This window comes from Simochromis diagramma, unplaced genomic scaffold (assembly GCF_900408965.1).
Source record: "Simochromis diagramma unplaced genomic scaffold, fSimDia1.1 OVJJ01000802.1, whole genome shotgun sequence".
Taxonomy (NCBI): Eukaryota; Metazoa; Chordata; class Actinopteri; order Cichliformes; family Cichlidae; genus Simochromis; species Simochromis diagramma.
The window spans coordinates 15,868,621-15,879,250 of record NW_024387492.1 but is presented as its reverse complement, the minus strand read 5'-3'; the positions used below and the strand labels follow the sequence as shown (position 1 = coordinate 15,879,250).

The 10,630-nt window shown below is 41.3% G+C and overlaps 1 protein-coding gene across 1 annotated transcript; it reads right to left on the bottom strand.

The window, feature by feature from the left end:
- Positions 1–4,876: 4,876 nt before the first annotated feature.
- Positions 4,877–6,050, bottom strand: LOC120725419 (sodium/bile acid cotransporter-like). The gene is made up of 2 exons (XM_040018321.1): positions 5,851–6,050; positions 4,877–5,765 (listed from the first exon to the last, which is right to left on the bottom strand). The coding sequence occupies exons 1-2, from the start codon at positions 5,859–5,861 to the stop codon at positions 5,525–5,527; spliced, it is 252 nt and encodes an 83-aa protein (XP_039874255.1). The 5' UTR covers positions 5,862–6,050; the 3' UTR covers positions 4,877–5,524.
- Positions 6,051–10,630: the final 4,580 nt, after the last annotated feature.

The following is a 10,630-nucleotide window of genomic DNA, read 5'->3' as shown; positions in this document are numbered from 1 at the left end:
TCTGAGGTCTTTACACTGGCTGCCTGTCCGTCAGAGGATAGACTTTAAAGTTCTGATGCTGGCCTATAAAGCTCTGAATGGTTTAGGACCAAAATACATCAGTGACCTCCTGACCCAGTATGAACCTTCCAGATCCCTCAGGTCATCTGGATCCGGTCTTTTATCAGTTCCCAGAGTCAGAACCAGACACGGAGAAGCTGCATTCAGCTTTTATGCTCCTTATATCTGGAACAAACTCCCAGAAAGCCTCAGATCAGCTGAAACACTCAGTTTATTTAAATCCAGGTTGAAGACTCACCTATTCTCAGCTGCATTTGAATAAAGCACCAAATCCACACTTTTAAGCTTAAATTTCAAAACTTACACTAACTACTGATCTTATCTATTTCTGATTTTATCTGTTTTGATTTTATATACTGTTTTGTTTGTTTGTTAAGCTTAAATTTCAAAACTTACATTAACTACTGATTTTATCTACTGTTCTGATTTTATCTGTTTTGATTTTATATACTGTTTTGTTTGTATGTTTGTTTGTTTGTTAAGTGGGTTTAGAGCTCTGGGTAGCTCCCCAGCTGGGTCTAGACTGGGTCTAGAGAGTATTTTAAATTCAGGGAATTTAAAATAGAAAGTAGCTCATCCACAGAAGGACTGGTAGCTCCCCTTACGATAAGGGTTCAGATCGCGCGAACAGGTGTGGGATTAGAGCTCTGGGTAGCTCCCCAACTGGGTCTAGACTGGGTCTAGAGAGTATTTTAAATTCAGGGAATTTAAAATAGAAAGTAGCTCGTCCACAGAAGGACTGGTAGCTCCCCTTACGATAAGGGTGCAGATCGCGCGAACAGGTGTGAAATGTGTGTGTTTAGTTAGTTTGTTTGTTTGCTTGTTTTAATCAATTTTAAATCATGCTTTTTATTTGTTTTTGTTTCTAATGTCTCTGTAAAGCACTTTGAATCACCTTGTTGTTGAATTGTGCTATACAAATAAATTTGCCTTGCCTTGCCTTGCCTATAGGCTCGAAAGCCTACTACCAATTAAGCATATTAGGTGATGTGCATCTCTGTAATGACAAGGGGTGTGGTCTAATGACATCAACACCCTATATCAGGTGTGCATAATTATTAGGCAACGTCCTTTCCTTTGGCAAAATGGGTCAAAAGAAGGACTTGACAGGCTCAGAAAAGTCAAAAATAGTGAGATATCTTGCAGAGGGATGCAACAGTCTCAAAATTGCAAAGCTTCTGAAGCGTGATCATCGAACAATCAAGCGTTTCATTCAAAATAGTCAACAGGGTCGCAAGAAGCGTGTGGAAAAACCAAGGTGCAAAATAACTGCCCATGAACTGAGAAAAGTCAAGCGTGCAGCTGCCAAGATGCCACTTGCCACCAGTTTGGCCATATTTCAGAGCTGCAACATCACTGGAGTGCCCAAAAGCACAAGGTGTGCAATACTCAGAGACATGGCCAAGCTAAGAAAGGCTGAAAGACGACCACCACTGAACAAGACACACAAGCTGAAACGTCAAGACTGGGCCAAGAAATATCTCAAGACTGATCTTTCTAAGGTTTTATGGACTGATGAAATGAGAGTGAGTCTTGATGGGCCAGATGGATGGGCCCGTGGCTGGATTGGTAAAGGGCAGAGAGCTCCAGTCCGACTCAGACGCCAGCAAGGTGGAGGTGGAGTACTGGTTTGGGCTGGTATCATCAAAGATGAGCTTGTGGGGCCTTTTCGGGTTGAGGATGGAGTCAAGCTCAACTCCCAGTCCTACTGCCAGTTTCTGGAAGACACCTTCTTCAAGCAGTGGTACAGGAAGAAGTCTGCATCCTTCAAGAAAAACATGATTTTCATGCAGGACAATGCTCCATCACACGCGTCCAAGTACTCCACAGCGTGGCTGGCAAGAAAGGGTATAAAAGAAGAAAAACTAATGACATGGCCTCCTTGTTCACCTGATCTGAACCCCATTGAGAACCTGTGGTCCATCATCAAATGTGAGATTTACAAGGAGGGAAAACAGTACACCTCTCTGAACAGTGTCTGGGAGGCTGTGGTTGCTGCTGCACGCAATGTTGATGGTGAACAGATCTAAACACTGACAGAATCCATGGATGGCAGGCTTTTGAGTGTCATTGCAAAGAAAGGTGGCTATATTGGTCGCTGATTTGTTTTTGTTTTTCTTTTGAATGTCAGAAATGTATATTTGTGAATGTGGAGATGTTATATTGGTTTCACTGGTAAAAATAAATAATTGAAATGGGTATATATTTGTTTTTTGTTAAGTTGCCTAATGATTATGCACAGTAATAGTCACCTGCACACACAGATATCCCCCTAAAATAGCTAAAACTAAAAACAAACTAAAAACTACTTCCAAAAACATTCAGCTTTAATATTAATGAGTTTTTTGGGTTCATTGAGAACTTGGTTGTTGTTCAATAATAAAATTATTCCTCAAAAATACAACTTGCCTAATAATTCTGCACTCCCTGTACACCTGTGAGCATGGACGCGCTTGTTTTTAAAAGGTTCCCTCATGTAATGATCTGCTAAAGGGTGTGGGGAGCCACAGCCCCGTCCACCAGGGCATGAAGCAGGTATGGAGGAGATCAAAAGTCCAGACATCCAGAGGCCCCCAGAACACAAGAGACCAAGGAAGACCAACAGAGGGGCAGCTGCGGCACTATCCCAGAAAGAGCTGAGGAGAGTCCCAGATGAGGGGTCACTCAGCAGCCGCGGAGCAGAAGCCGGGGGGTTGCAGTGACGTGCCCGTGAGCTCCGCCGGCAGCCAGCTGCGCCAGAGTGACCGAGCCCCAGGCCGAGAGGCCGAGAGCACCCCACCCCCAAAGTGGCCCAAGCAAGCCCCAGGCTCTAGGCCCCGATAAGCAGCCACCAAGGAGTGAGCCGGTGTGTACCTGGGCGCCCATCCCCGGACACAAAGAACCACCAACGCACCAATGTCTTAGGGCGTCTGCCACTGGCAGGGGAAGTGGTGGGGGGAGATAGGCCTCCATACCTTAGAGGGCCTGAGATGTCCCCAGAGAGGTGGCTTCTGATACCCAACCTGACATATAGACACAGACATACAGGCACACACAGATACAAACATCCATTCCCACCCTCATGCTCTCATATGCAACTAGAAAAAATTTGCATTTCCTGCGAAAATGCTGTGTGGATGCCTTAACGCTGAAGATGTCTGCTGAAAAAAGCTGAAAAAGTTGAAAAGTTGCAAAAAGTTGTATGGCGGTGAAGAAACTGAAAGTTCTGCTGAAAACAGGTGAAGAAGCAGAATTTTTTTGCTGAAAAGTGGTGAAGAGCAAAAAATTCTACAGAAAGGGGTAAAGATGGAGAAATTTTTACTGAAAAGTGGTGAAAAAAAAACATTGCCCTGAGCAGGATTCGAACCTGGCCCTTCTGGTCTCAAGCTGGCTATTCATCTCACTTAGCCAAAGTCATTCTCACAAAGAAGAGGTGGAGAGACTGACAATTTTGCTGTGAAAGTTTCACTGTCCATTCTGAGTTAATTGCATAGCAACCATAACAACGCATGTATTTTGTGAAAAATCACAATTTTGCAAGTGAAAACTTAAAGAGCGATAAGATTAAAACGGTAGAAGATCTGAAAAAGCTGAATCATACAGGAATAGCCCAATCATTTGAGAACATTTTAAAGTTTGAATGGTAACATTCAAACATTCAAACTTTAAAAACTATGTGGATGCCTTTCGGCATCCACACAATAAATTAGAATAAAGAATAAAGAGAAACAGGATCTCAATAGTGTGGATGCCGAAAGAGAAACAGGAACTCAATATTTGAATTTGAATTTGAATAGTGTGGATGCCCTATGAGGGCATCCACACAATTTGCATTTCCTGCGAAAATGCTGTGTGGATGCCTTAACGCTGAAGATGTCTGCTGAAAACAGCTTGTTACGTTCCCCTGAGGGGTCTAGGCGTTGAGGGGGAAGTAACAAGAAGTGTCCAGGTCAGAAAAAGGAGACAAGAAGGCATGAGGGTTAAATTAAAGAGTTTTATTAAAGTAGTTCAACTAAAAGAGATGGACAAGCCGCTATCACCATTTAAGAAAACAAACAAAACTCAAATGTTAGTCAATAAAGCACAAAGTAAGTCAAAAAGAGTGCAGCTCACTAGCTGAAAACCACAAAAACACAGCTCACTAGCTTTAACCACACAAATGGCACTCTGGCCCAGAGCTCACCTTTCCCTGGGCTTAAATCTCCTTGATTACTGACGTGAGTCAGCTGTGTAAAAGGGAAAGGTGGCACCTCAGGCAGAAGAGGTGGTGGGACACGCCCACACAGGCACCTTCAGGAGGAGGCCCTGCTAGGGCCGTAACAAAGCTGAAAAAGTTGAAAAGTTGCAAAAAGTTGTAAGGCGGTGAAGAACCTGAAAATTCTGCTGAAAACAGGTGAAGAAGCAGAAATTTTTTGCTGAAAAGTGGTGAAAAGCAAAAAATTCTACTGAAAGGGGTAAAGACGTAGAAATTTTTGCTGAAGAGTGGTGAAAAATAAAAGTTGCCCTGAGCAGGATTTGAACCTGGCCCTCCTGGTCTCAAGGCGGCTACTCATCTCACTGAGTCAAAGTCATTCTCACAAAGAACAGGTGGAGTGACTGACAATTCTGCTGAAATGAGCAGAAGCTGCTGAGAATTGTGCTGACGAGAGGTGAAAAGGCTGAAAACTTTGCAGAAAAGAGGTGGCCAATTGGCCAATCCAACACCTTTCATTATATATACCCTTCCTAAAAAAAAAAAAAAAAAATCCATAAAAACAAAAAAATCGCCATCGGGCATACCGGGCATTTGCCCGGTGGGCCACTGGCGGACCGTGACACCTCTGCTCATTCCCTGACGCTGTGGAGCCTCATTTGGCATTTGCCATGGAATGCCAGAATTGGCAGGTCCACCCTGTGCTTTTCACAGATGAGAGCAGGTGGGTCAGTGATGGTTAGCGGGGGCTTATCAAAGGAATGCAGAGACCTCTACAGGCTAGGCAACAGCACTCTGACTACCATTAGGTATCTGGATGAGATCCTTAGACAAGCTACAAGCTACAATGAAATTTCAGCAAAATGCACTAACCTTTTATATTTTTTTTTTCTTTGATTTTCGGGTGTCTTTGAATTCACCTCTATAGGTTAATGATTCTCGTTTCCATCAGATGGAATTTCTTCATTCCTAACACATTACCCATTTAACATTATTATAGATATTCAGCATGCTTTTTTCTTTGGAGATCTGATGTGTGTCCAAAGTGTCCAAAGCCTTACAAATTATCAAGTCTCGGGAATTGTATCAGTTCATAGATTGATGTCTAGAGTTATTCAATTTCTCTGTCTGTCAAGTGAAAAAAAATCAGTAAATCCTAACATTTAAGATGACAGAATCCACAGGTTTTCTGTTGTCTGTTGTCTTTTGTTAAACAATATAACAAATATCAGTTATTAAAGTCATTATTTGCCATCCCTGCACCAACTGATTAATCAACACTGTTAATCAGTTCTAGTGATCTGTCTGACCTTCATTCTCTTCACAAACCTTTGTGACCCTCTTTGAATACTGCGGTCTGTAGGTGTTGATGAGGATGCCGATGCCACACGGGACAAGGGTCAAGACCAACGATAAGATGATTTGAACATACGGGACAGCGTTCCGCACGCTGGGGAAACCCTGGCAGTAGATGTAGAGCAGGAGAGGCATCATACCCATAGCCAACAACGTGGAGCAGGAAGTCATCACGATGCTGAAGGGAAAGACAAGGGTTATGATCACCTCAAATTACATTTTTAATATAAATGTATTACAAGAATATAACTTCCCATGTGTACCTGAGGTTCATGTCCCCCTTTAGTGCCAGAGTCAATGTGTTGGAGTTAGTTCCTCCAGGACAGCAGCCACAGACCAGAACAACCACAGCTGTTATATCACTCAACTGGAACCCCTGTAACACAAAATCGCAATAACCTCTTACAGGGTGCCAGTAACAAGGTTTAACAGTGATACAGGTGCTGATCTGGTGTCAGTTATATTCTGGTACAGCAACACAAATTCAATTATACTGGGCCACTATGTATTATATAGGGGTGCAACGATATTCGTATCGATATTGAACCGTTCGATACAGTGCTTTCGGTTCGGTACGCATATGTATCGAACAATACAACATTTGTAATTTATTTTATCAACTTTCCTTCTGACAATGCTGTCTGTGTGGAGCGCTCAGTGAATCTGCGTTCGACTACTCCGCCTAGGCTGCACTGTCGAGCGCAGATCCACTGAGCGCTCCACACAGACAGCATAGTCAGAAGGAAGAGCGCAGGGCACCTCCCCCACCCTCCCCCACCCTCATTCAGATCTGGTGTTTGGAATTATTTTGGTTTTCATGTGACGTATGACCCTGAAGGTAAGCGAGTCATGGACTAAAGTAAAACAGTATGTTGGATGTGCCATGCAATGCTCAATTATATGGGTGGGAACTAGTGTGTTAGCGCAGTTAGCTCGTTAACGTGTTGGCCGTCTAGCCCCATGCACGGGGCGATCGGCGGTAGCTCGTTAACGGAGATTTGCCGTGTTGTGGTGTTAAGGTCATTTCAACGAGATTAACCTGAAAGCACTAGTGGGAACACAACGAATATGACTGCACATTTACGCCGACATCATCCTAGTGCAAAGACAAAAACAACAAGCATGCTACTAACTTTAGCCGAGTCATTTAGACAGCTGTTAGCACATGATTCTCCTTATGCTGCTGAGAATATAGCCCAGAAGAAGCGGATAGTATAGCTTTTATTTTGGAAAGAGACATTTCTCTGTAATAAACTCTCTTTTCCAAAGATGAGTGATTCCTCAATAAGATACAGGGCTTGCAATATCGCTAGCCCGACGTCCTGGGGCTAGCGATTTTTTTCAGTCGGGCTACCAAAATCTATCTCTTCCCTGCCCGTCGGGCTATTGTAGGAAAAATATATGTCAATGCTTTTGCATTCTTTCAGAAATGTAGCTGGGTAATTATGTCATTGGCATCAGTGAGCCACTGTCAATATGTGACATATTGAAATCGCGTTTGAATTTGCGCTTGTTTTTTTGCGCTTGTTTTTTTGCTTTCACTTTGCAATCGTGCGAACTGTGTATAGAGAGCGACAGCACTGATCTGTGAGTGATGATAATTTGCGCACCAATTCCTCTGACATCGTCTTATTAATCGTTAGCTTACTATGCAAACATGACAAGTGAAATCTCCCGCAGCAAGCTTAAACATGTGAGAGGTTGATCGCGCAGAGAATCGCTGAGCTTATGTGAGTGCGTGTGTAAAAGCAGCAGCATATATATTTTAGTTCTGCTGAGCCAAATAAGACAGGTCAGGGTGAAGAAGTGACAGCCAAAGAAAAGCTTACCACAAAACGGAGAAGTTATGACAAATCAGACTATAAGGCAAAAAGAAAGTGCAGCTTTATGGTTTCATGGACAAAATAATTTCTGTGGCTGCAATATGACGAGCTAAATAACCAGGGCTGCACATAAGTGGTCCGCAGGTGCGCATTCGCTGTCAAAATAAAAAAACACGCACAAGGGTTAGGGTTAAATTTAAAAACTGTACTTTTGAGTTAAAATATATATTTATAATTTTAATAAATGACAAATTAAAAAGGCATGAACATTTTTTTTGTATCGAAAAAATATCGAACCGTGACACCAAAGTATCGAACCGAACCGAACCGTGAATTTTGTGTATCGTTGCACCCCTAGTATTATAGGGTGAAGAACGAGAGTACTAAATGACACTGGAAAGAGAAATCAGATTTCCCTCATATTAGCTTGTCTTCATTGGTTCCCTGTTAAATTCAGAATTGAATTTAAAATGATTTTCCTCACATTAAAAAAATCATGAATAATCAGGCCCCTTTATATCATAAAGATCTTTATTACCCAAAATGAGAGCTCTTGTGAAGTATGGCGACAGCATGGAAAAAGAAAATGCTTTTTTTTTTCTTTTTTTTTTTTAAATTGATTTGTTTTAATATTAATCTTCTTTCTGGTTAAGTCAGTTTATATAGTTTTCTCATTTTTATTATGAATCTCTTCAAAAATTTTGTGGGGAACTAACTTCATATGAAGTATTATTTCTAATCTTATTCAACGTAATACCAACCTTAGCCAAGAAAAAGGCTGTAAGAGGCATGATCACATACTGGGACACAACTGCAATAGCCACCCCCTTAGGTTTCATGAGGTGATACTGGAAACAGAAGAAGGTAGAAAACTGATCAGAAATAATATCACTGGATATATAAACACACTTCAAAACGTTAAAAAGTTCATTTCAATTCAAAAAGGTAAACTTTCAGTTTTCTGTATTCATAGCAATAAGTATTATTCCGAAATCCTGTATCTGTAAATATTTGAAGATTTTATTCCAGTTTGAGTAAAAATAATCAGTCCTTCCTTCCTTCCTTCCTTCCATTTCCTGATGCTTATCCAGGTTCAGGTCATGGGGCAGCAGTCGGAGCAGAGAAGTATAGTCTTGCCTCACTCTTGCCACCTATTCCGGCTCACTCAGGTGACACCTTGCCATTTCAAAGGCAGTATTGAATAAGTATTGATCACTTTACCAATTTGCTAAGTGAATATATTTCTAAAGGTGGTACTGACATCATTTCAAAGGCAGATGTCACTAACAACCCATCCAATCCACACAAAGAAATTTAAACCAGGCATATCCATAACTAACAGAGTTTCCTTGGATCTGTGTTTGGGACGTCCACCCTTGTTTTATCGTCATCATCCTGGTAGATGACAGCAGATTTTCATCAAGAATGTCCCGGTACATTTTTCCATTCATCCTTCCTTCAATTATATGAAGCATGCCAATGCCATATGCTGAAAAATACCCCCACTCCATGATGTTCCCACCTTCAAACTTCACTGTCGGTATGGTGATTTTAGGGTAATGTGCAGTGCCTTTTGACCTCCAAACATGGTGTGCATTACGGCATCCAAAGAGTTCTGTTTTGGTCTGACCAAATTATATTCCCCCGGTATTTCACAGATGTGTCTAAATTTTGTTCAGCAAACATTGAACATGTTTCAAAATGCTTTCTCTTCAGCAATGGAGTCTTGCTTCATGAGCATGCTTACAGACTATGGCGTTTTAATGCATTACTTATTGTTTTCTTTGAAACAATCGTACCTGCTGATTCCAGGTCTTTCTGTCCTTGACTCTTGGACTTGAACTCTTCTGATGTTTCTTTTCTCTCGTCTGTCTGGTAGCACCTGGTCATGTCCATTTTATGGTGAAATTATATTCTTTCCACTTCCAAATTATGGCCCCTACAGTGCAACACTGGAACCTTCGCTAGTTTAGACATTTATCTGTAACTAATGCCATCACTATGTTTTGCAACAACAAGGCTGCGAAGATCTTGAGAAATCTTGTTGGTTTTACCCTTCATCTGATGTTTCTTGTGTGACACCTTGGTAATGAGACACCTTTTTATAGGCTCAGTTGGGACTGAAACTGCGGAAATTAGTTTGCGTTAAGCGGCAGGATTGCTTTCTATTTACTGATTTCAGCTGGCGTCATGACTTTCCACAGCTTTTAGCACCTCCTTTTCTTCATGTTTATGTCTTTACAACTTTTATCCCTGTGTCATTTCTCATGAATGGATTGCATGGTTTGCTGCCGACATGTGGTGAGAATTTCACATTAACCATATTTACTTATTTTATCCTTTTTATCTAAACATGGCCAGCAATTCCTTGCAGGAACTGGAATGTGTTGTCAGGCATAAGGACATCCTCGAAAATCCTGCTTACGTGTAATTTTTTCAAGCTTTGTCACAATGCTTTTTTGCATATACAAAAACCACATATACATTTGAATTCACTGCTGATCTTGGTCACCTTGATCTTAGACACCTCCATGGTGCATCCAAGTGAAACCATGGTGATGATGATTATGATTATAATCACTGCTGAAATGGCATCATTAAGAGCCGAGTTCACAGAAGGTCGGTAAACCCAGGTGGTGTTTCCAATCGTCACATTGCGCCACAAATCTTGATGAGAGGTCAGGTTTGCTGTGTTGTTCATGGTGCCTTCAAATCAGAAGAAACAAGAGGGGGAAAAAACACAAGTGGAGAAGAAGAACAGAGAGCAGAGTAAGAGTTAAGCAGAATACCAGCATCTTTGTTTGTTTACATTCTGTGCTCAGATTAAGTCCGTCCTTAAACTTTGTGAAGAAAACTTCTCTAGCAGGAAGTTCACACTCTGTCTTATTGAGGTATCCTTATGATACAGATTCTGAGCTGTGGTAAGATAATTTTCAGATGCAGTTTGTTAAGCTGTATTTAAGTAATAGAACCTAAAGAAGCCAATAAATTGCTGAAATAAATGCAGAAAATTCACGTATATGTACTTTTGTTTGTTATGCTTGGTTTAATGTTCTGTCAAATCTGTCATATGTTACAGCACTGTAGTAAAGACTATTCAATACAGAGAATGATTTCACTTTAATTTGTCCAAAAATAAAAAAAATAAATAAAGCCACTTTAAAATCTCTGTGCGCTCTCTGTAAGAGTGTCACACCTGAATGCCCTCTAAGAACTTTGT